This window comes from Passer montanus, unplaced genomic scaffold (genome assembly GCF_014805655.1).
Source record: "Passer montanus isolate IOZ18808 unplaced genomic scaffold, ASM1480565v1 scaffold34, whole genome shotgun sequence".
In the NCBI taxonomy this organism is placed as follows: domain Eukaryota; kingdom Metazoa; phylum Chordata; class Aves; order Passeriformes; family Passeridae; genus Passer; species Passer montanus.
In genome coordinates this window covers 4,243,461-4,270,088 of record NW_024368152.1, presented here as the reverse complement: position 1 = coordinate 4,270,088, position 26,628 = coordinate 4,243,461, and the positions used below count along the sequence as shown (strand labels likewise).

The 26,628-nt window shown below is 36.4% G+C and overlaps 1 protein-coding gene across 3 annotated transcripts in view; it reads left to right on the top strand.

The window, feature by feature from the left end:
• PXDN (peroxidasin) overlaps positions 1-26,628 on the top strand; it is an 85,175-nt gene that overhangs the window by 36,667 nt on the left and 21,880 nt on the right. For all 3 annotated transcript variants that reach the window (XR_005628198.1, XM_039715608.1, XM_039715609.1), the window contains exons 5-16: positions 6,191-6,262; positions 6,829-6,900; positions 7,368-7,537; positions 8,860-8,977; positions 11,065-11,234; positions 12,147-12,419; positions 13,692-13,808; positions 15,008-15,166; positions 18,545-18,657; positions 19,588-19,744; positions 23,245-23,353; positions 23,800-23,957. Coding sequence is in view for 2 of the 3 variants with exons in the window: in XM_039715608.1 (XP_039571542.1) it covers positions 6,191-6,262; positions 6,829-6,900; positions 7,368-7,537; positions 8,860-8,977; positions 11,065-11,234; positions 12,147-12,419; positions 13,692-13,808; positions 15,008-15,166; positions 18,545-18,657; positions 19,588-19,744; positions 23,245-23,353; positions 23,800-23,957 (1,688 nt within the window). In the remaining variant the exon portion in view is untranslated. The remainder of the gene's footprint in view (positions 1-6,190; positions 6,263-6,828; positions 6,901-7,367; positions 7,538-8,859; positions 8,978-11,064; positions 11,235-12,146; positions 12,420-13,691; positions 13,809-15,007; positions 15,167-18,544; positions 18,658-19,587; positions 19,745-23,244; positions 23,354-23,799; positions 23,958-26,628) is intronic.

Genomic DNA, 26,628 nt, shown 5'->3' with positions numbered 1-26,628 from the left:
CTAAATGTCTTTTCTAGCCTTAACAATTCTATTACTGTATGATCAGAGAACATTGCTCTGCATTCATTATGATAATGTTGAGACAAAGGAAAAAGCTGTAAATGTGTAGTTGTTTTACAGTTTGACTACCAAGTAACAGTAGTAAACCAATGGGAGCTGAATATAAATTTTTAAACTCCTGAAAAGTATCATTGTATTACAAGTGTTCTGTACATACCAGTTGCCTTGTTCCTGTAAACCCCTAATGGTAGAAACAGAGTATATATTAAATAAAATGACACTTCATATGGGTACAAAATCATACATGCTTCTTTTAGAGTGAAATAGATGCCTTTTGAAGGAGGAGCTTCTATGTAAAACAGAAGTGTTAATTATAAAAGGTATATAAATATGTAAATTTTTTCCTTAATGCCTTTCTCTTCCTTCTCCTTTACTCTAGAAATTATTACTGCACCATATTGACAGCAACTGGTAGGGCTTACTTTTATGCTAATAGCAATACATAATTTCTGTGTAGAATTTGGAATACAGAGGCCCATTTACTGAATTACTGATATTTCCAAAATAGTGTTTTTCCCCGTGCAAAAGCTCAAATGCTGCAACTGGCAATATATGTCCTTTTTTCTTGTGTTCTTTTTTCCTGTTGTTCTATGTTATTACTGAAAAACAGAAATCAGTTTGGAATATTAACATCTTCTGAATGCACTTTTCCTCTTTGAGGCAGTTAAAAGCCTCTCTGCCCACAGTGATGTCACACTGTATCAGCTTAATCTCAAACTTTTGAGACATCCCCATTATTCAGTATGAAATTGAGATTCAGACTTAGGGCTTAAGTCTCATCTCTAGCTGGGAAGATTGGAAATGGAGCATGGCAGAGTCACTGCTCATTGCCTGCCTGTGTGCCATGTCAGCACCTGCAGCTGCTGGGGAATGGGAGCAGGTACAGAATTTTAGTGCTCATCTGCTTCTCCTAAACAGAGAGCTCGCCAGGAGGGAAAATAGGAACACGTGAAGCCAGTGGCAGGCACAGAAATAAATTTAATGGAGAGTACACTTTGAGATTTTTAGTTTAGGAGAGATTTGGCATTTATGCATCTTTAGCATAAAAATATGTTCTGACTCTACGGGGTCTGTTTTATCACATTAGCTTTGGAGAAAAACTGCTAACAAGACAAGAGTTACCTTTGGCAAACAAGTTTCTAAGTGTCCTAGTTTCAGTTTTGAACTGTATTGATGGTACTAAATCAATGTTTCTGCATTTGAGGTCTCTGTGGCCACAAGTTATTGAACACATTTTGCTACTGGTTGTGTTAACTCAGCCAAATGCTGTTCTCAGTGCTCAGCAGAGTTCTCAGAAGTAGACACTGTGGACCACATTTCAGGGAATGACTTGTTTCACAGCAATTTCTTCTACTCCACTGAAGCAGAATTCAACTGATAGTTGCTTTTAAAAAATACCTGAACAGCAAAGTAAACACATTTTTGGTGATTGATGTTGTTGCCAGAAAATAAATGTAGTTAAATGTAATTAACTAACTAAAAGCTAAATGTACTGTTTCATGTATAAGGGATAAAACCTCCAAGTATTTACTGCAGCTGGCAGGTTCCTCCTTAAATCTCTGAAGCAGAATTCTTAGCTGCTGATGTAGTCAAAATAGCTTTTCCTTTGGAAATTTCTGCCAAGGGAATAAGATCTTGGAATCAGATCTTGAAACCTGGTTTTGCTAGGGTAAATTTTGAAGAAAAATTGGCAGTTTTAGGTACTTGAACGCGCTGAGCCGTACATATTTCATCACCTAACTTCTCATCTGTGGCTGGGCATGAAGGGAGACAGTCAGCTGATGAAAAGTAGCTGCTTAGTACCAGTTTAGACACTGTTAAATCTGCAATACATATGTTTGGGTCTGGCACAGACAGCAGAAAGCTGCAGGAAACTTGCATTTTTTCAGAGCAGCAGCCGGAAGGCAGACAGAACACCCGAAAGGCAAGGAGGGCTGTGCCTGGGCTTGGACTGCTCGGTGTGTCTGTGCCTGGGCTTGGCAACTGAATCCCACCTGAAATGTCACAAAAGCACCTTCCCTGCTGGGGAGGTCGTGAGTTTGGATCCCAAGATCTACCTCTAAATGGAGTCCATTTCCAGATGTGTATACATTGCTTGCTTTCCAAATTTCTATCACATTTTTGAGATCTCAGCTTATGTATCAGGGACAAAAAGTGTACTCTCCACTATTTAACTAGTGGCATCCCCAAATCTTAATGGAATTATTTAAATCTGTTTACCTAATTCCAGTTATGCATTTTCTTTTAACTTTTGCATTAACATACTAATTTTGTTCTTTATAAGCTGTTATTAGTTGTGATGTAGTTTATGTACACATATACATATTTAGGGGGAATTAATAGACAAAAACCTTAACTAACATATAGTGATACAGTTTGTTATATTAAGTCTAATTACCTCAATTCAGTTTTCAGTATTTTTGATGTGTTGTGAATTATTTTCTTGTTTTATATGACAAGTTCCTGATTTGCATGACTCTATGTCAGATAATTAATTAATAAACAAACAAAGGAACCCAAGAGGTATGACAGGGGCCTTGAGAAGTTAATACTTATTATTCTACAATAAGATCAGCTAGGGACCGCAAACTGGAAACAGACACTTGTCTAGCCTTATTTTAAAAGTTTTCAGTGAGGATTCCATAATCTCTTTAAGTATCCTGTTGCAATATTTTATATCATTATCACAACATAAATTTAAATATTCTTCCTTGTGGTTTAAGGCTGCTACTTGTTCCTGAGCAGGGAAAGCTCTTTGATAATATATGTTTGTTCATTCTCATTCAAATAATCAAAAGGGCAAACATGCTGTTTAAATATTATGAGCATAGATTATACTCAGCTAGTGGGTAAGTATTTCCCCAAAGATGTGATGATGCTATTAGAAAATGAACAATTGGCTTATTTAATAAAAGTCCTCACCTATGAAAATTACAAAGCTACATAAGATATAATCCTAAATTTAGTGCTGTGAAAAATGCCACTGGGACTGAATTTCACTGTAAACTTTTGTCCTACAAGATTAATAATAAGAAAGACAATATATACCATGCTTATTTAATACAATCTTAATCTTCTACTTGAGGTGTTTCATTTGGACTTCTTTTCCCTATTAGTATTTCCTTTCCTTTTATTTAATTCTAGATAGTGAGTTTAGAATTAAAAAAGAAAAGAAAGACATGTAGGTATTTAAAAATCACTCTTGCATGCTTTTTCTTTCAATTTCCATTCTGAAAGTCTTTAAAATATCTAACTTATTACATGATACTACTATTTTTAGTGCTTTGCACTCTGAACACAAAATATGCCTATAAAGATATGCCAGTGTGAGAGTACTTCCTGAATATGGTTACCTTTAGAGTGAATTTTAAGTCCAAGACATTACCATATTAATTAAAATATTTAAATATACCTTTACAAAACTTTATTGTGGTACCTAGAAGAAAATAATAAAAGTGATAAAATGGGATTAAAGTGTAGGTCATAATGCCCAGGATTTTTTTTATTCTCTTTACTGTATATTTAAAATGCAATCCTGTTTCTGCATCTATTTATTCTGAATTACAAATTATTTTGGCCAGATATTTAACACCTTGTTCTATTAATAAATTGTGCGATAAGTTGCTCAGGAGTTTTTTAGATCATAATTTAAAGACCTGCAAAACCCAATTAACTTGTGTACCCAACTATCGTGAAGCAGTTAAGAGTATTTTCCAGATGGATTTCATGATTTGATTTTTTTGAGCTACTTTAGACAGCATGATATCTGATGAGGTGTAGTTAGCTGTTAAAAGGTTCTTCAGTACCTGAATTATTGTATCTGCAAGGGTGTGAGCTTGTAAACAAGGCAAGGTTTATAACAGAAAATTTTTTTTTATTTGTTTGGAAAAACAAGATGACTTGTCAGGCACACATTGATTACATCTGTAATTCTAATAGTCTGAACGAACAGTCATTATGGGCTGCAGCTCTGAGTTTTGCAATGTATATACTACTTAAACTATCTGAGAGAGATATTCTTTCTTTTTCTCTCTTTCTAGTTTCACCCTGATTTGTGGCCCTGAAGAAGGGGTTGTGTGACTTAATGGGTCTGCTTTTACCAATGTTATTTTTGTTCAAATAAGGGTGCCTACAAATCTTGCCTTGTCAACGCCAAAGAAGTGCAAGAGCTTATTTATTTGGAATATAAAGAGATGTGTTTGCAGGGTGCTCATGAGGCATAAAAATGCAAGAATTAAAGAAGTTAAAAAGGAAAAAAATTACTGCTGCCTGCAAAAGAAGTAGTGTTTGTAATTTTTTTTCTAAAACAAAAGCTGCTTTGGAGATAACAAACCCCATAGTTGTGCCTGGTTTTTCCCTTTGTACTCTTTCATTGCAGTGATTGCCACTTTGCCTTGCTCCCTCCCAAATGCTGCTGATCCTGGAAGGTGGACGAGCAGAGCCCTGGCTCCTGGCAAGGGGTGCCTGCTCACCTCCTGGCTGGGCCATGCCCAGTCCTTGTCCTGCCAGTCCTTCCTCTCTGAGGTCTCTCTTCTCTCTGCTGGCAAATTGAATGAATCTTGCAGGAAATATCTGCCTTTGAGATCTGTCTTTTTAATTTAGAAGAAATCACCCTGTATTTTTAAAGGGGAGATGAAAACAGGCAGTTCCCACCAAGGTGATGCGGTTCTTGGTTCTTCAGGCTAACAAGACCATACTGTGTGCTCAAGACACTCTGTGGCACTGCACTGGCAGCAGGCAGGCTTGACACTCTGATGTGCTTGGTCACGCCCGTGCTGATTTATTGCCTTTTTCTGTGCTCCCCATTCACTGCTCCCTGGCATCGCTCGCTGGCTCGCGCTTGCCCTGGGAGGCTGCCAGGCACGTGCCTGGCTTCCCCTGCACGCGCCTTCCAGGGATCCCTGCAAGGGCCTGGCTGCAATCATCACTTTTCTCTCTGCCCAGCCACCATCTGGCTCAGCATGGGCTAGTCCCCATGTCCTTGTCCTTGTCGTGCTGAGGGATTGGTGTTTCAGGAGATATTGAGCTCAGAGTTGTTCTTACTGTTTTTTTTGTTCTTCAGACCACAGTGATTTCTGTATATACACATTCTCCAGAGGTTCCTGACTTTGTCAGAGGTCAAATACGGAGTTGTTCTTACCGTTTTTAAATGACAGGACTTTTTGTTCTTCAGACCACAGTGATTTCTGTATATACACATTCTCCAGAGGTTCCTGACTTTGTCAGAGGTCAAATACGAAACTTAAAGGATTTTGAATACATTTGGATATAATCAAGATCCAAAGTCTATAAATAATTTTCACAGTCTCTTGTGCCATTCTTAGCCAGTACATCTTGTTTTCTCATCTGCAAGGTTCAGGGGTAGCTCTACAAAATAGTAGATGCTGGAATGATCCTGCCTTTGCAGTCCATTTTCACAAGTTACAGGTTAATAGTCTGGTTAATTGTCTTGTTATGTTAACTTTGTCAATTTTACAGCATTAACAGCTGTGTGGATTTATTGTTGTGTAATGTTAATAGGTTGCATAAGCATCAAGAGAGCATCAAACAGCACCAGTTGCTAGGAAGCCCTTTGTCTAAAGTCAAATTAGTCAAACTTGGGTTTATATTACAAATTTGGTTTTGAGAACATTCACAGCTTTAAATGTTAGTGTTTGTGGGCTAGAGAAGATTTCTCAGCATCTTTTGACATTTTCATTAATGGAAATGAAAACATTTGGCCATGAAAAATGTTATTGTGCTGGAAACTGTAAAAGTTTTCTAAATGACCGCTAACATTTTTCCTATTAAAAAATAATAATTTTATTTTTCTGATAAATTGTTTCAAGCATGCATACAATGAACATCAGAGTTGGCAAAATAGCATTCAAAGTATTATCTCCAAAGCAATAAGAGGCTTTTTTGCTTATATATATACACACACACACTCAATACAGTGATCTGCAAACACGTCTTTGTCATGTCTTCTCTTTCTCAGATTCAAGTATGAGATTCAGATGGTAACAGAAAAAAGCTGCTACATCACTATGGTCATTTAGATCTGTAAATGTTATGGAAACAATAAGTTCTTTAAAATATTTCACCAAGAAAATTGTTTCAGTATTTTTCTTTTTGTTTAACATATTTTCAGGTATCTGCACTTTAATCAAATAGAAACATTGGAACCTGAATCCTTTACTCATCTTCCAAAACTTGAAAGGCTGTAAGTTTGTTTTTCTTGGGGTAAGATTCAGAAGACAGCTTGCTTCCTTGTTTGAATTAAATCAATCATTTTAAACTAAAAAATAATATTTTTATCATTCCCATAAATGGTTTTGAATTAATTTTTTTTTGCTGTAACTACTACGTAGTCTTTCCAAGAGCACTTTGGCGAGGCTGACCTTAGAGGCATGCAGAAGTGAGCATTGCCTGTGGTTTATTTTTCTTTTGCAAAACTACTTCCCAAAGATCTGTTATCAATGTTTGACCTAAAATAAATGTTATGAATAAAGAACTAGACTATTTATTTAGGACCTTTTTGATTTCTAATTTGAATGCTTATGAACTCCCTTCCTTGTAGTTACTTATGACTTCTTTTTCCCCACATACCCAAGTATACCTTGGAGGCCACTTAAAAAATACCAGACAATGAATTGCTGAACAGGTTCAATTTTTTTTTCTTAAATTTTCTTAGATTCATTTTTCTTGAAAACTTCCAGAATTATGTAAATGAAATTAATGCATCACAAAATCTGAATTATTACATGCATATTTCTGTGTTTTTAACAGGTTTTTGCATAACAACAGAATAGCTCATTTGATTCCTGGAACATTTAGCCACTTAGAATCTATGAAGAGACTGTAAGTGAATTATTATTGAACCAATGAAACATTAAATAACAGAATTAGATTGTATCTTCTCTTGCAATATTTATCTTCCTTGTAAATGCCTTTTGTGGTGTAATTGTTTTAAATATTAAATATTTTTTTCTTAACTGTGCTCCTGTTGTTTATGTGCATAGATTGTTTTATATCTATTTTCTTTAGTTACTGACTGAAGTTTATTTCCTGTATTGGAATTATTTGTAATCATTGTCTTATAGACTAAATAATATACACAGATTGTTCTTTGGGCAGTAAAAATAACATGCATTCTTCTAATAAAAACTCCCAGAATGCCTGTAAGCAAGTAACCATCACCTGTATTGCATGTTGCCTGTTGTCTGTATTCACAGATAAAGGCATTGCTCCATTTACAGAGCATGTTGATCCTAGAGAAATGGCTGAGGCTTGCTAACGGGGCTGTGGCTGCTCCTTGTTTTGTGCAGGCGTTTGGACTCGAACGCTCTCCACTGCGACTGTGAGATCCTGTGGCTGGCGGAGCTGCTGAAGGCGTACGCGGAGTCGGGTAACGCGCAGGCAGCAGCCACCTGTGAGTACCCTCGGAGGATCCAGGGAAGATCCGTGGCCACAATAACACCAGAAGAATTGAACTGCGGTGGGTTTGCCACTTCCTGATGGCTTATTTGTAATGGGCTGCATGTACCTAAACTGTATTGGGGGGAGTTAGAATTTATTGTTGTGTTAAACACTGACCACCTCTAGATAATTTTGGTTATTTCTAGAAATATTTCCATGTTCCTTTTCTGGTTTTGTGTGCTTCTGACAGCATTGATTGCTTTTACCCTTGAGCCTATCTAATGAAACAAATATAACCATGTTTGAAATTTCCCCTTGAAGAACGAAAGGTGATTATCCTGAAGGAGTTTATTTTTCCCTTTTATATTTCAGTTCTGATCATGACAAGATTGTCATCTAGGGTCTATGGTGTTGCATTAATATTATTTGGTGTCATTTATTCCCTTCTATATGAGGGAAAGGAAAGAAATAATCTTCATTGAATTTCCCCTGGTGACACAGTTCTGGCTTTTAAAATCATTTTCTGATGTAGGAGTTGGGGTTGGGTCACTGAATTTTTTTTTACTCACCTATAATTATTAGGAGTACTTCACACAGGCACTGGAATCCTCTGCCACTGAGGATTAATGGAAAAGCACCTTTGTAATCCTTTTGTTTGTGTATAGTTCTTCACTCTAGTGGTATAAAAACTTGGCCCCATGGGCACCCTGTGACTTGTCCAAGTACCTCTTGTGTTCTGAAATCAAAATGCAGATTTCTCATCAAGCTATGGGCATTTGCCTGCCTACTCACATAATGAAGCCAAGGTATAAAATAAGTAAATTTTCCTTTTGGTCATGTGTTGGATATAATTCTGATCCTGAGAACTGACCATAAGCATCTACAAGGTTCTTGAAAAAGATAGCACAAAGGGAATTTGATGCAAGAATAATGCACATGGCATCCTACCAGCCCTTTGCACATCCAAGGAGCCTGAATATGGAAACGGCAGGAAGCAAGCTGTACAAATTATGCTGTGAGGCAGGCTAGGCACTGATACTTATCTAGAGGAAGTTATTTTAAATGGCACTTGTGCTTGCTGCTTTAAAGTTTTTCCTTCATAGGCAATTTGAATCTCTGTTCAAATAAATAAAACAGCTGCTTTAGAACCTGATACAAATTTGCACAATCTATTTCCAGTCTGCTGAAAGGTCCTAAGGAACAATGAAGGAGGTCAGAAATCCCACAGTCACTTTTGCACAGGGAAAAGTGCAGTTAATCCTGACTAAGCATATACATATTTTAAGTCAAAACATTTGTGACGAATATTTTTTACAAGATATGTGGAAACATTTTTATTTACCAGTTTTTAGTAGTTTTAAAATAAGTAAGAGTTCCTTGTGTGTTTTATTGTTGATATAGAGAGGCCAAGAATTACATCAGAGCCTCAGGATGTGGACGTTACCTCAGGGAATACAGTGTACTTCACTTGCAGGGCTGAAGGCAATCCTAAACCAGAAATTATCTGGCTTCGAAACAAGTAAGTTTGAAAGAGGAAGAGAGAAACTTCTTGTAATTACATTTGCCTGTCTGTATGTACATTTCTGGGTGCATGTCCATGTGCTATATATGGTAATATATGAAATAGTTACAGCAAAAACATGCTATAATTAAAACAAGCATATGAAGTAATGATGGCCCATTGCTTTTTATTAATATTTCTAAACATTTAAGAGCTGGAAACTAGAAAGTATTATTACTCTAGTACTATTTGTAAGATGTTCAGCTGTAGTACACCTGCAAAGCTGCTCACACCTGTAATACTAAAGCATTTATATATAAGTACCAGGACATGTGGACATGTTGTATGTCCAGACTGTGGATTACTTAGCATTTGCATATGTTTTGGGGTGGAGAAAAAGGTACTTTTTTTAAGGACTCCAGCTGGATACAATTAAAGTTTCAGAGAACTCTTTCTGGAGCCCTAGCTCCTCAGAGATATCTTCCTTCAAGGTTGAGCTCTGTCCCAGGAGAGGAGAGAGACATCTGTTTCCAGCCTCCTCAAAACAATACATGGAGGGCAGGCAAGTCTTTATATCATAAGACTGTAGTGTAATTCAGGTTGGAGGAGGTCTCCAGTGCAGCCTTCTGCTCAAAGCAGGATTATACCAGATTGCTTTATCCAGATGGGTCTTAAAAGCCTCTGAGGGTGGAGATAGCACAGGTTGTCTGGGCAACCTACTTCATCTCTTTCCTTCACTGCTTACAAGTTTGGAGAAAGTTCTGTAAAGGGTGACTACCTTTAAACAGCCCAAGGGCCAGCCTGCTGTGGAGTGACTGCTCAGGCTGTGCCCAGAGCCTGGCTCCCTCCAGCTGCACTGGGCACAGCACAGCTGAACCAGCCTTGTGCCAGCATATCACCCCCTTAAACTGGTGTGAACTGACAATGGACACATGAACTGTGAGTTTACCATCAGTAAATCAGACTTTGGTTTAATAATGCTCTTATACAAACCTGACCTGGAACATAAATCCCTTACAGTTTCTATAAAGCATTTTAGTTAGTCACTTGCTGATGAAATGGCATGGTTTAGAGTCCTGGTTCTATATCTTTCTGCTGATGTCAGTGAGAACCCCTTGTGCAGCAAAAGTGCAGCATTTATGGAGTATGTCAAGAATAGAGCCTTGAACTCAAATGGTATAATTATTTCTTTAGAATTTTCTCTGGCTCATGTACTTATAATACACAAAGAAAACGTATTCAGAATACACATATGAGTTATAAGAAGAAACTTGAGCTTGGGGTGAGCGATTATTGACTCTGGCTTGTTTCCTGGCTGTATGAATGAGAGCAAAGCTGTTTGCAAGCTAGTTGAATATGGCCAGATTTCAGTCAAAAGCCTGTTGAGCAGTATGTTGAATAGATCAGTAGGCTGGGTTTTGTACATAGGAGGTGTGATCTCATCCCTCCTCTGTGCTTTCTTCATCATGTAGTGAGAGGGAGACTGAGAAACAGTTCCTTTAATAAAACCCCCTAAGACTTCTTAGGTTACATCACAGAAACTTTTCATGCATGACCTAACCTGAAAACCTGACCTTAACTTACATTTTAAACAGTACAAAATATAATCAAATTTATTAGTGCTTCTTGAACAATCCAGGCAGAGGTTGGCACAAAGATGGTTTTATAGCAACTAACCTCTCTCCTAACAGAAAGTATCTTGAATATTGAACTTCCATGACATACTTCCAGTGGAAACAGTTTTAATTGTTTTGCCAACTAGAACAGCCTTTTAAAGACCAGATATGTGTATTTGTTCATTGGGGTTTTTTTCCCTGTAAGCTTTTCCTCATAAAATTATTTTAACTTTTTGTTTTGAAGATGCATTACTTGCATTTCACAAGCAAAATAGTTTCATGATTTGTTTTTCCTCTTCTCTTTAGGAGAAAATGTAAAGTTCCATTATTTTTAACAAAGTAATATGGTTTTTTTCCCCACAAATTATTTTGGGGAAATATATATTGTATAAATTGTTTTGGGTAATTTATCTCCTGGATTTTATTATTTGGCAGTTTTCTGCACTTGTGATTTAAAGGTTTAACTCTAGCAGATCCTTTTCTTCTCAGTAATGAGCTCAGTATGAAAGAAGATTCCCGTCTAAACTTGCTAGATGATGGCACGTTGATGATTCAAAATACTCAAGAAACAGACCAAGGCATTTACCAGTGCATGGCAAAAAATGTGGCTGGAGAAGTGAAAACTCAGGAAGTTACTCTTAGATACTTTGAGTCACCAGGTAAAGAACATTAAGTCTGAATTTTGCATTCATATAGAGAGTTGTTTTGATAATAAGATTGCTAAAAAATAAAGTGCTTTGGCGCTTGATATGTAGATTAGTTGGGCTTGGGCATCTTAAGACCCAGATCATGAAGCTATAATATCTCTAGAACAAAAATCCAACTCAGCTGGTTAATTAATATGTTTATTGTAGTATGCAATTTTTATAATAGTCTCGTAGGCTGTAGAAGGGTTAGGAGAAGAGGCTTTGCATTGCAACATTTCTCAGTGCAGTAACGTTCTCTCTGGATACCAGAAACCACAAGCTGCTGAACAAGCCACTCATGGAAGCTTTGACACACCCTGTGCAGCCATCCTTGCTCAAGAACCTTTTAGCTCTGTCTAGCCAAGGCCTCATGTTTGCAAGGACTAAATTCGTGTCCAGGACTGTAATGTTTTTTTGTTAAAACACAGTCTTTGCTGTGAGAACATTTTGTTTTGACACACAGCATCAGGTAAACTTAAAATGTCACTGCAAATTACTCATGTACTTGAGAAAGGTTACTTAAAATGTAGCTTAATCAGTTTTGGCTTTTGTGCACTTAGAGCAATGTTTAGCCTGTTTGTGTTTTGGGTCTCAGTGTCCATGCGTCTGAAGAGACCTTTATAAAGATCAGCATAGGACAGCAAAATGTTTGAAAACTGTTTTAATGGGAGTTGAGAAAAAAACCTCGGAGCAATTATGAGCTTTTGTTTTTATGTATTGATGTCTGCAGTTAGATTAGACTTAAAGCAAGGCAGAGTTTGCACCGAGATTAGAGGCATCTTTGAGCTATTAAATCCCCCAGGTGTCCCCAGTTATAGACTATATTTGTCTAAATTAGAGCTGTGCAAGCTAAAAGCTGCATTTAGGCATTGCTGTTTCTCACAGCCAGGCCAAGTTTTGTGATTCACCCACAAAATACCGAAGTGCTGGTTGGAGAGAGCGTTACCTTGGAGTGCAGCGCAACCGGGCACCCTCAGCCGCGAATTACGTGGACCAAAGGCGACAGAACCCCTCTACCAAATGACCCTCGTGTCACCATAACTCCGTCAGGAGGACTTTACATCCAAAATGTAAAGCAGGAGGACAGTGGAGAGTACACGTGCTTTGCAACTAACACCATAGATAACATCCATGCAACTGCATACATCATAGTCCAAGGTAAATCATGTTAAACTGGGAGAGGCATATTACTTGAAATTGTGTGGATTTCTCTTTTCTTCTGAGGTGACAAAGCCAAACTAAAAACATCCATGTTTTTACTTCTAATTGCACTATTGTAGTCCATAGGGAAGTTGCTATACATTTCACACAGAGATATTTTATACTATTTCCCTGAAAATTATTATTATCAGAAGTTTAATGTTTTCAAATGTTAACTTCTTATGTTGTGTTTGCATGGAGAAACAAACAAGAAGTGTCAAATTTTTTTAATGATTACATATTTTCTGTAACAGGCACTAATGCTACAGATTAGAGTTTATGCCTGGAGAACTACAAATGGAGTTTTGAATACAGCTCTGTGCCACTTTTCTTTTGTAGACACTTCAGTGAATGTTTAAACAGTTTCTGCTGAGTTTGATAGAAGCTATCATTCTGCCAGCTGAGGCATTAGCATAGCTTTTCTGCAAAACAAAAGTCAAAGTACACTAACTCAGTTTGCAATAATTTTGATATTGTATGTCAATAGTGTGATTATAAAGTATTTGAGATCAATTATCAGAAGTCTCCTGTGTATATAGTTAATATTTTTTGCAAACACTTTCATGCTGGAACTTTTATTTCCAAAATGCTTTAAGTAACCTTTAAATTTGTTTGCCTCTGTTCTCATGTTAAAATCTTTAGTTGGCAAACAGTTAAGATTGCAAATACCTTTTTAATGAGTTCTAAAGCTATACAAAACAGCTTCTCTGTGTGGTTTGTTCATTTATTACCAGTGGATAATTGTGTTTTGAGAGCTGAATACTTCTCACAGTGAATAGTTAGTTAGTGCACAGTGTTACTGCTGAATCTGGTCCACACTCCACTCATTGTTTTAATGGAAGAAAATGCGCAGCTCAAGGTTTTGATTACATCTTTTTTTCTTCACAATTTAATTGGGTAGTTTTGAGAGAAAGAGAAGATAATATTTTTAATCCAGGGAAGACTTATGTTTGATTCTACAAGTTTTAATGTACCTCTTATTTTGGATGTGTCGCAGTAGATCTCATGTCTTCAGTGGCATCAGGGCCAGGTTGTGAGAGAGATGTTCCTTTTGCACAACTGGCTGCCCTAACTCTCTTCTCTCTAGGGGTCACAATATGAAAAAATTCCATTAGCATCTCTTTTCCCACCAGTATGCGCTATTTCAACTTACACAGGAAATAGTATGCAATTGAGTAATGCATTTTTCAATTGTTTTTTTTTGAAATGGCTTTATTTCCTCTTCTGTAGCTCTACCTCAGTTTACTGTCACTCCACAAGACAAAACAGTGATTGAGGGACAAACCGTTGACTTCCCTTGTGAGGCACAAGGTTATCCCCAGCCTGTTATTGCCTGGACTAAAGGAGGTAAGTGTGTTCCATTCTTACTTTTAAACTACCAGTATAGTTTAGCAGTCATATTGGAATCACTTCTTTAGTGAAAGGAAATGCATGTATTTGCTTAGATGCTTCAGTCTCTGAAGGAAACAGAGTTCATCTCTTTCTCCTTTAGCTGGGAAAGGCAAGGTGTCCCACAGGAGATAGCTGCCCAAGTATTTTTCATTGTTAAGTAAAAAAGAGTCACTAAAATATGTGTCCATAATAGATTCCTAATAATAAATGTTTAAGAAATATGAGGCAAAGTGTATGTAGCAGTATGTATCACTGCTGTTGTACTGCAGAAGAAACAGAGATAGCTGTCATTAACTGGAGATCTGAAATTAGGTGGGGTGTGCTCTCTTCAGAAACCAGAACAGTCCAGCCTATAACTGTACCAGCATCTCTGTCACTTAATGCACATTGACAGAAACAACGGGGTGTACTCTGCTGACTATTTTATCAAGTTATGGCTCTAAAGGCATTAAAGCCAAATCCAGTGGGAAGAAATATTGTAGTGGATGTTTTGTTGGTAAGCAAAAATTCCGTTTGATTCGAGTGTAAAAACCCTAGCGGGGTAAATAACTCTTAGGAAATTCTAAATTATGGTTCATAAAGCAGATTCTTAACATTGTTCATCATTTTGATGCTGTTAATGTCCCTGTTTCTCCCTCTACTTAGACTGCTCCAATCAATTAAATGTCCAGAAGGGAGGATAGGGTACAGACACTGATATACATCCATTTTACTTATATTCCATTTTTTTTGTGGGGCGATGTGTATTTTTCTGTGGATTATCTAGGCCTAGGCAAATAAGATAAATTGTGTCTTATACACATGGTAATAATATGACGTGAGCAGTAACACATGTTGGTGTTTTCATGCCTTCTCATTTGGATGCTTTAGCATGCTCCTTAAATGAAAATGTTTATTTCTACCACAAACAGAGAAGAGATCAGAATTATGATTGTGAGCATATGTATAATTTGTTTGCTTTTCATGTTTATCTTATAAGTAAAGATTTCAAACTTTTTTCTTGTTTGTTTTGTTGTTTGGTTTTTTGGGTTTTTTTTTTAAGAAGCTTTAATATTTTCCAGTGTTTTCTCAAATTTAAAACCTGAATTTCCCTTTTTCTGACACAAAGGGATTTTGTTGCTATAAAGAGCAAATGGTGTTGTTGTGTGTTTCAGGAGGCCAGTTGTCTGTTGACAGAAGACACTTAGTTCTATCCTCCGGAACGCTGAGGATTTCCAGGGTTGCTCTGCATGACCAGGGACAGTATGAATGCCAGGCTGTCAACATTATTGGATCCCAGCGCATCGTTGTGTACCTGACTGTGCAGCCTAGAGGTACAGCCCATGCCCAGCTGCTGGGAAGAAAAAAAAGGAAAAAGAGAAATATTTAAGCTTACACTAAAATACACAGTACCATGTGTGATTGTTTCTGAGTATATCTCCTTGTAGATCCCAGCTGGTTTCCAACAAATACCTTGTCTGGACATTTATCAGTATTTGTGCAGGGTATCATTCCTTTAGAACCTTTAGAACAGTCTGTCTTCTGGGAAAGGGGTTTATCTGATTTACTTTTTTTTTTTTTTTTTTTGAAAGAAGTGGAGGTTTGCTTTGAGTATGACAGTATTCCTATGCATTGGAAAATATTTTATTTTGTGAAAAATCGAGTTTCCAATAAGGCTCTATGATGTTAGTTAAGTGGTGTTATTAACATAATGTTTCATATCCAGAAACAGAACACTTTCTTTTACAAAAGCAGAACAAACTTCACAAAGAGAAGTCATTCCTTGTACTGAAAATAAACTGACACAAAAGAAAGTCCTAAAACACTAACCCCAAATTCCAATTTTATACTTTTTTTCAATTAAATTCTAAGTAAGTTACTTCTAGGATAAATTATAATCATATTGCCATTCATAATTTATTTAAGTATTTTGATGTTGAACTGAATTCAAGGAGATAAAAGGTGTAATTCAAAGCATTTCTTTTTACTGACCTAACTTAAAACTGTATATTAGTAAAAGGGGCTCAAATGAGCCTAGAAGTTTGTCAGAAAAAAATTCTATTGATTTTTCTTAGTTAAGAGTAGTATTAGAAGATGGATTTGTCAAAATTGACATGATTTTTTAAAACTTATATAAAATGTTGATTAAGATTATATAAAACAAGTATAATTTTAAAAAAAAGCTTTCCAGCAGTGTTAAATTTCACTGGACATGAGTAAAGTTTAATAATACAAATTTTGTGCAACTCAGGTTGCAAAATTCAGTCACCAAAAGATAGTAAATACAAGATTGAAGGCTGAATATGTAGCATGAAATTGGAGCTCTCCACAGATTATTTGCAATGCTGTTTTCAGTTGTGCAAGAAAAGAAAATTTCTTTTGGGCTTCTAACAAAAGGACTGTTTACCTGAGGAATATTTAGTCATTGGTCACTGTGGTTGAATCAGTGTAAATAAACACAGATTAATGGTCCAGGTATGTTTGCTGGCATGACTCAGCTCACATCCACAGAGCCAGACTCTCTTACCTCCCAGTGCTGGACACCTGCCTCTGGATGCCTTATTTGAACTGATTTCTGGTCTTTTACAGGCATTTGTGTACAGTTTAACAGTAGGGCCAGATTGGTTGGTAGTATAAATGACTGCAGTGGAGCCACATACTTCTCTGTAAAAGCACAATCCTCCACCCTCTCCCACTCCCCCCTAAATATCAGTATCATGACATCAGCACTATAGCAGTGTATGTTACAGCAGAAATAGAATTCTTAATGTCTTCATAATCTTGTGTGTGCTTCTTATGATGATATCTGAGTGCCAGGCATCAGTTTGGAGTTGAAGAAAACTACAGTTTAAAAGCACATTAATTTTATTCATAGTGGATTTAGGTAACAGTGTACTCTGTCCTTAGAATTGAAGCTTCTCTGTAAATGCACAATCCTCCACCCTCTCCAACTCCCCCCTAAATATCTGTATCATGACATCAGTAATATAGCAGTGTGTTACAGCAGAAATAGAATCCTTAATGTCTGTATAATCTTGTATGTGCTTCTTATGATGATATCTGAATGCCAGGCATCAGTTTGGATTTGAAGAAAATTACAGTTTAAAAGCACATTAATTTTATTCATAGTGGATTTAGGTAACAGTGTACTCTGTCCTTAGAATTGAAGGTGATTTTTGATGTTTTAAGGGCTGAAGCTCATAGGTGTCATGGAGAAAGGAGCTCTGTCAAGACTCAGTACCTCAGCAAGTCAAGCTGAGAGACTCACTTGAATGAGTTGTGGAAGGTTTTGCTTTTGTCATCTGAGAAATTGCAGTTGTCAGGACTTAAAAAATCAAAACAACAAAAAAAAAAAGATGACAAGTTAATGCAATATTAATTCTGATGACTTTCTACAGGTTTAGCTATTAACAGAAATATTTTTCAGAGCTCTAAATTAATGGAACTTAAGTGTTTTTGACAACTACTAGACTAGTATGTTAGAAGTCGAGTACTTTAAAATGATCCTGAAGCAGACATCAGGAATAAGATCATAGAATGGTTAAGGTTGGAAAAGACCTTTCATCAAGTCCAGCTGTCAATGTAGCACTTCCACCATGTTCATCATTAAGCCATGTCCTTATGTGTCATATCCACACATTTTTTGAACATTTCCAGGGGTGGTGGCTCTACAATTTCCCTGGACAGTCTGTTCCAGTGCTTGACAACCCTTCCTATGCAAAAATTTTTCCCTATATCTAATCTAAACCTCCTCTGGCCATGCTCCAGTACCACAATGTCTTTTATGTGGTACGGGGCCCACAGCTGGACATAGGACTCGAGGTGGGACATTACCAGTGCTGAGTACAGGGGGACAATCCCTGCCCTGCTCCTGCTGGCCACTTGGCCATGCTCCAGTACCACAATGTCGTTTATGTGGTACGGGGCCCACAACTGGACATAGGACTTGAGGTGGGACATTACCAGTGATGAGTACAGGGGACAATCCCTGCCCTGCTCCTGCTGGCCACACTATTGCTGATACAGGCCAGGATGCCATTTTTTGGTTTTCTTGGCCACCTGGGCACATACTGGCTCATGTTCAGCTGTAGTCAACCACCACCCCCAGGTTCTTTTCCACAGGGCAGCTTTCCAGCCACTCTGCCCTCAGCCTGCAGCACTGCAGGGGGTGGTGTGATCCAAGGGCATCTCCTGGCTCTTGGCCTTGTTGTGCCTCATACAATTGGCCTCAGCCCATTTATTCAGCCTGTATAAATCCGGCTCCCTCTGTAGAGTCTTTCTGCTCTCCAGCAGATCAACACTCCTGCCCCACTTGCTGTTGTCTATGGCCTTGCTTAGGGTGCACTTGATTTCCTCAGCCAGATTATTGATGAAAATATTAAACAAGGCAGGCACCAATACTGAGCCCTGGGGAACTCCACTTGTTACTGGCCACCAACTGGATGTAACTCCATTCACTACTATCTCTGGGTCTGACCATCCAGCCAGTTTTTATCCAGCAAAGAATATACATCCACACCATGGGATGCTAGTTTCTTCAAGGAGAATTTTATCCCTAAAACAAAGTTATAAGCAACTAAAATCCTGCAGATAGAATCATGTAATAGATTAAGAAATGTTCACAAACTGATCAGAGTGCTAACCTATTTTTTGATTGTCTTTTGCACAAGTTGTATTTCCTAATTTATCAGTGTATCATTTGGCTTTTTTAGTGACTCCTGTATTTGCCAGTGTTCCCAGTGACATGACAGTGGAGGTTGGCACAAACGTACAGATCCCATGTAGTGCTCAAGGAGAGCCGGAGCCAGTCATTACATGGAATAAGGTACTGCATATTCAGTTATTGCAGAAAGACAGTGGCCTTTCCACCTCTTCATAATTCATTATTGAAAGTGCACATTGTCAAATTTTTGCTTCCTATGGTGTATGAAAACATTACCTGAAGTCCAGTCAGTAAGTATTTAATACAGAGCAGGTATATAGATACATTTACGTATGTAGTTATGCAAAATATTATGCAGACCAGCTAAAATTCATAATGTATACCTTAAAAGGTCTGTATTTAGTGACAGTAGAATAGCCTACTAACATTCACAATTTCAATGATATTATTGATATAAAACAATAAGAAATGGTGTATTGGAGCCATTTGCTACTGCTACGTTGAGACTAACCAGGACAGGCTTTGGTAACTTTCTGGTAACCTCTTTGTGGCTTTGATTTCCATTGATATAACAATTGCTATATCAAAGTATAGATTATTAGCAGAGTTACCAGAGAATTAATGAGTTCCTAATATTGATATTCAATTTTTCTGATTATTTTCTTCTCTTCAATTAGTGAATACTAGAAATTTACTCTAATGAACATTAAATAGCTTCTAAATATGTAGCACATGAAGAACTGATATACATGAAGTTCTTGAGATCTATTTCAGTTGATTAATTTTGAGAAAAATAAAATATGTATGCTCTCAAGTGGTGTTATCTTATTTTTGGGTCATAGATCTTATGTGGTGAAAGCCTATTAAAATACTTTGATTTGTAATAATGAGTAATTGTAGAAGTAAAGAAATACACTGTACATTTTAGAAGTACGTGTGATTTTTCTATATAAGCTTATTTTCTGACTGTAAACTTGGCATACAAAATAGAAATACAAAATAAAAATAATATCAGAAGAGAAAAAGATGACAAAAAAATCGTGTATGAAGACAAGTGTGTTTTGAATAAGTCAACTTTGGGCTTTCCTGCAGGATGGAGTGCAGGTAACTGAGAGTGGAAAATTCCATGTTAGCCCAGAGGGCTTTCTCACCATCCGCGATGTTGGCACAGCCGATGAAGGTCGCTATGAGTGCGTTGCCCGCAACACCATAGGATACTCCTCTGTTAGTATGGTGCTTAGTGTGAATGGTAAGATACATGACTCAGTACTTAGATTATTAGTTTTATCCTAATTGTCTAACATGTAAGATGAAACAAAGTTGTCAAAATACTAAATTAGTTATTTTTTTCCTGCATCTATTTTCCTCCCATGATTCTTTTTCCCCCCCATATTTTAGTAAGATGGTAGTGTCATAATAGGAATATCTCTAGGTGTTAAGCTCCAAAATCAACTGTGGTTTGGGCTCAAGTTAGTCTTTCAACTTTCATCCTGAGATATTATTTAGAGCTTTTAGAATTTGCTACTCAAATACCCAGTCTAAATTTTAAAATAACTTGGCAAATGTCTTCTGGCATCTTCAAAGGGACACTTACAGCACTTCATTGAAAATTAGGATGCACCTATTGCAAAACAGTTCAGGAAAGTCATACACACCTCAAGAAGCTAAAAGAGAAAACAGAAAGAAAAAGAGACTATTTGATCTTGTTCTAACTATTTGAAAGTAATAATGGCAAATAATAGCTAATCAATTATTACTATGTAATAAATGGCAATAAAGCAGCAAAAGAAGCTAAGGAAATAAATTTACTACAAAGATTCACCATAGTACTTTTCTGACTTATTGACTAAAACTGCTGATTTTTCAGTTTAGTTTTGGTAGAAAGTCAAAGAAAACGGTATGATTTCTGTCTCTCAGTAGGGAATATAGGACAATATTTTTGTACCTTCAAAAAATTAGTACAGAACAGTGCTTGTTTTGGTATTTTGAAGATTATTGTGAAGATATCTTCAATATTGTTTCCCAGTGTCATTTGGGATGTTCTGTATCTTGTTTACTAAACGGATAAATGTGTATCAGTGATTTTTCTAATGTGTTGTTTGCCATGGTATCAATAAAACTATGATGTTACCCGTCTTAGGTTGCTTTTAGTAGACTTTTAATCTGTACTTTCTTCTATGAAAAATATTTTTTAAATCTGTAAAGATTATTCAGGAGAGATAAATTGTAGGGCTAGGAATCATTCAGTAATAAGTTTCTGTCTACATGTATGAAGTAGAAAATGAAAGAAAGTATGAAAATCAGTTAATCTGGCTACTCTGGAGATGCATAGCAAAAAAAAAGTTTTTGTTTAGGAAAGATTAGCTAGTTCTCAAGTCACTAAGAGTGCTGAAAAATGAAACCATGAGTTGAAATAAAACCCAATGGAAATGAGTTTCATTCACTTAGTGCAGGTGTAAATTGATCATTCTCATCTGCTGAAATGAGCAAACTACAGAACTACTTATTAGCTGATTTGCAGTAAATAATTGTAATGTGGGTAATTTCTTTTAAACTGTAGCATAAATAAACACTTTCCTAAGATTGAGACCAAATGAAGGCAATTGTATCTAAAATTAGTGAAACTACACTTAATTAATCTGCATTCCATCTGAAACCATAAATGAAATTTCTCCTTCATACTAGTGGGATATGAGATGTTGTTTTGCTGTGGCTGCTTTAAAACCTGATACTGTCAGAGGCTCAAGAAGGACAAGTGGACAGATTATAAGTATTGGTTAATTGCTGTGTAGATAACATTTATAATGGCATAGCCAGAAACGCCTAAAAACTTGCATGGCATCATTTATTTTAATGGTGCAATGTTGTATTAATGTTTCTAAACCAAAACACTTTCCGAAGATTGAGACCAAATGAAGGCAATTGTATAGAAGCTAGGAACACGTTTTGCTGATTGTGTTGGATAATATTTTAAAGACGATTTCCTTTTGCCATTTTCTTCTGTGTTTTTCCATTGTTTTGTAAGAGTCATTCTCCCTCCCTGCCCAAATTTAAAAAAAAGTATTGTGGGAGACTCTTACAAGCAGCTTTACCTTCTAACATTTATCAGTCTGAAAAAAGAACTGCTAGCAATAAATAATCTAAACAAAAATCAAGTACAGAATAGTTAACATCTGACCAAGGTTTATAATTCAGCCCACATATACCATTAATCAGAAAGATAGCCCTGCAAGTAAACACCAAGTTTACATCTAATGTAGACAGCACTAAGGAGAGTAACCAGCCCCTGGATTTCTACAGACTGCGTTTTTGCACTGTTCATGTCATTCAAGGCACACAAACATGCTGAAACAACTAAAATTTAAAATTTAAACCTGTAAATGACATTTCTTCCTAAAATAAGTAGCTTATCTGATAGTGTTTCTGAATGGTTGCTATTGAAAATGAAGCTGTCAAGCAAGTACAGTTGGTAATTAGGATGGATCAGGGACTACTGCCCTCAGGCAGTGTCTAAAGGGTCAGCTGATTTTGGAGGCTGGGAATATTTTGCCAGAAGCCTGAGACTGGCTTCAGGGCACAGAAAGGGGCTTCATCTGCAGCTATAGTGTTCCAGGGACTGTTTTATTTGATGGTATAGATGGTTAAGTTTGATTAAGTGGGTCTAGACTATGAAACTCATGTAGAGACAATTTAAGCTGCCACTTAGGAAGGAATGATGAAAAGTGGCCTAGAGGAAAAAAAAAAGTAATGAAAAGCTTATAAACAACAGTTTTTATGTCAGATGATTTTGTACATCTGCTGATTTTATACCAGTATATTTGCTTTGGACTTTTCCCCTACTTTACCCTTCTTCCTGTGTGACTTCTCCAATCTAAACACACTCTGGAAATTGTTAGCTGTTGCCCCTGGATCTGGTAGTGCTTAGTTTAGACTGAAAGGAAGGTTATTAGTCCTACATAGTTTGTACAGACATCCAGCTGCAACAAAGCACTGTATAAAAAGGCCTATGCATTGTTGAGTTTCCAGCATTGTGTACAGTTGTTAAATAGCGTTTAAGCATGTGAGTTTTAATCTAGTATTAAAAAGAAAATAGTAAAGTAGGAAACAAAATAGTGATCTAAATTAAAAAATATTTACTGCCCTTTCAAATTAATCTGTATTGCTTATTATACTGAGACCAGGAGAAGAACAATGTTAATTTATGTTCATTCAATTCTGTAAATTATGTTCATCATGTACCACTTGCAGCACATTCCTGTAAGCACTTTAAGTTCTTACATTGAATTCAATACTAATTCAGAACTAGCTGAAATTAAAGGGGAAATCTGCATTGATTTCAGTGGTTATAGATCAGGCTCTTGATACCAACACCTGAAACCTGATAATACACCAGAAAAAAACCCTTGATAATTAATTTTTGATTTGGTCATCTTCATTTGAAGTTGTAGGTCTAATTAAAGGACAGCTTAACACTGTATGCGTTTATCTTTATCTTGGTTTTGAGTTATAAGCAAGATGACTTTTAAGCTTAAGTTAACTTCTGTTTTAAATTAATTTTTTTCTACTTTAATATGTCTTGATAGAATTCCAAAATGGTTAAGAATTTTATATTTGGGTGAACTAACATTTAAAGAACAAGAGTTTACTTTGTAGAACTGAAATGATGTCGTGTCTAGACTCTGTTTTATGGAAGTATCTTTTTTGTGTGTGGCCATTTTTGCAATAACATGTGAATTCCTTTTTCTCTAGTTCCTAATGTCAGCCGAAATGGAGATCCTTTTGTACAAACGTCAATTGTGGAAGCAATTGCAACTGTTGACAGAGCAATAAATTCAACACGTACACATCTGTTTGACAGGTATCTCCTTCTTTTTTTTTTATTTTTTAAATTGAGAAGTCAGAATTAATTTTGTATATACTAGAAATAATGGGACATTTATTAAACAAGAAACCATTTTGTTACTTAAAAGACATTGTTAATGTCTGATTGTTTCTGAGAGTACTAACAGTTTAACATGTAAGGATTCGTATTGTTCATACACTACTGCTGAGATCTCTGTTCACTGCAGCAGTTCTTCTGCTGAGACAATGTATGTTAAAATGCTACTAAATATTTAATTACTATGAAATATTTAAAATTTTATTATTTTATTGAATTTTTTTCTTCTTGGTTTGCCTTCCATTTTGAGATGAGTAACCAAGGTATGTACTAATCATGTTGCTGAACATTTATATGATTTATGTAGTGTTGTTGTTTTGTAAATCTTGTGTACACTTACTCTTTTTTTCCAAATTATCTATTAGTCGTCCTCGTTCTCCAAATGATTTGCTAGCCTTATTTCGATACCCAAGGGACCCATACACTGTTGAGCAAGCAAGAGCTGGGGAAATATTTGAAAGGACCTTACAGCTTATTCAAGATCATGTACAAGATGGTCTAATGGTTGACCTGAATGGAACAAGTCAGTATTCTTTCCTTTTTTTTCTGTTTTGATGTGTATTTGCCTTTTTAAGTCATTATACTTCAGGAGATATTAATTTTCTGAGGTTTGGTCCCAGCTGTTACATTGAAATCAGTGAAGTATTTGACTTTGTAAAGCTCTACCAAATTCTATCCTTGGTTTGCACATTGTTCAATATATAAGTCTGAGCTCTCCAAGTGGAGTGTTTTTTCTCACACTGACATATTAGGAAAAAGTTCAGATTCTGATCCTTCTGTTGGTCAAACTTCGTATAATGGAAGTGCATAATGTATCCTGTTTGTTAATTCTCTGTGTTTATTTATTAGGATCATTGTCTCATAGCAGAACAGACTTTTCTGTTCTGTGGTAAAAATGTGCCGTGTTTTGTTCCTGTTTCTTTAAGGAAAACCATTTAATATCAGTGTGCCTTGGCAAGGAGAAAATATGACATAATAAGAAGGATTTGTATAACTTACAAACCAAGATTTCTGCATCTACCACAACAGTATTCAAAGAATTATTTGCTACTTTATAAATGAGTGTCAAATTAAGCTAATTGCTTTGTTTAACACTGACATGATGTAATGAGAAATACAGTTCTTGTTGCTTTTTATAACTAGCAAAAAAAAGTGTGAGGTTTAATTTCAGCCTTTTAGGTATTGGATTCCAGTCAAACTCATGAAGTCCAGCTGGAGTACATACAGCTAATGTGTGTAGATATATGTGTGGATAGGCTTAAAACATAGGATTGAAGCATTTGGAAATAATGATAGAGTTTTAGGAGAGCTTTTGAGACTTGAGACATAGCCAAAAACTACACTGACAATCTAGAAGAAATACTTTTACTCATTATATTCTTTTTGATGTTTATAATTGAGGATTTATTGTAACTTCTGAAAACTTTTAACACTGACCATGAACTATCAAGTATTTATAAGACCAAAGACAACAAGCTTTGTGGTGTACTGTCACATTTGCTAGTGAAAGCAGCTTGTTGAAAGCTCATTATTAGAGCTGAGTAGATAATTCTTGATGAATTGTTTACCACAAAAACTTACTCAAAAATTTTTGAAGGCTGATGTATTATAAGAGCCACGCTGTTTGGTTTGGTTCTCTGATTAGATGCATATGCAAGAATATTGAACATATATATGCTATAAATATGTAGTAGTAGCAATATATAAAATGTGATGTGTGAGAACTGGTTGACTAGGATTCATAATAGTGAAACACCTAAGGTTTACCAAAAACTAGTATTAAAGCCTATGGGTACTAGTTAATAAAAGCAAAATTAGGCAACTTTCTGTGATACTGGAAAGTCTCTTTGTAACCAGATCTTGCTTTTCAGACCTACAGAATCCAAAGAAACCTGGCTTTTAGGGAAACTTGAATAATAAAATAAATCTGTTTTCATTTAAATTGCCCAATAATCCAATTTTTAATAGTAATTTTTGTCCTTATTTCATTTTTTAGTTTGAAATGCAGACCCAAATGAAAGGTGTTATTTAGCACTTTAGCATTGAGAACAGTTGGGAAATGTGACAGTTTCCCAGTCAGAGATTTTTTTTTTCTTGTTTTTGCAAAACCTTTGAAAGTCCCATGGAAAGACTATGGAGCCAAATTCTCCTTCACAGTGCCAGACTGTATAACAAGGGGATGGCCATTAATGGCAGTTCAGGTTAGATGTTAAGAAACAGTTTCTCACCAGAAGACCAATGCAGCACTGAAACAACCAATCCAGAAGGGTGGAGGAGTCTCAGACTTTGAGATTTTCAAGCTTGCTGGACCAGGTATACAGGTCTCTAGTGCTGGAAACAGCTCTACTTCTACCAGAAGCTTGGTCTGGACAAGAGGTCCCTTATAATCAATATTTCTAGACTCTATGAAACATCTTTCTTGGTTCGAAAAAAAAAAGGTAATATGTGAATTAAGCTAGCCAGCTTCTAAGCACCGGAAATGCCCAGCACCCAGCCATTTAGAGAGCAGAGGCAAAGTTAGTGCCTACAATGTGAGAGGTAATTAAGGATTAGCAACTAGCATCAGAAAGCCAAAATCTAATCCATCATAAGACATTAGATCCTTCTTGAACTTCTAAAGAGAGAACCTGAGCCTTTTATTTTAAACTAGTACTGAAAGTCATTCTACCCAAAATGTTCACAGTCGAGTTTTGCTCTCAACTTGATTTCAGAAGTGGGGGTGGCAATCGGGATAACCACAAATGTTTATTTGAATGAATAATTATCATAAGCAAAGGATGCCATGATCAACAATGATTATTTAAACAGGAGTGTTATTATAAAGAAGATAAGTTTTCTGGGCATAGTTCTAGAATTAAACTGGCTTGGTAGCCAGGATATTTTAATATGCTATCAATTATATCCTCAGTGTGTATTTTGTGTGTATTTTGCTGCGTTACCCAGTGGCACTTACAAGTTTTGCTCTGTGGTTTGTTTTTTTTTTCCCTAGTATGGAATATTCTGTAAAATAGTTTCTGTATGTCTACATGAGCATGTTAGCAAGCACTAAATCTCTGATATTTTTGCTTTGACTTGCAAGCCATGTGGAGTACTCATAGCCTGAGGCTGAGAAAACAGCTTCCCTGGCTGAGCACAGGTCCTGTCCCGGCTGGACAACTTTGAGCAACCCAGTCTCTTTCAAGGCAAAGACAAGG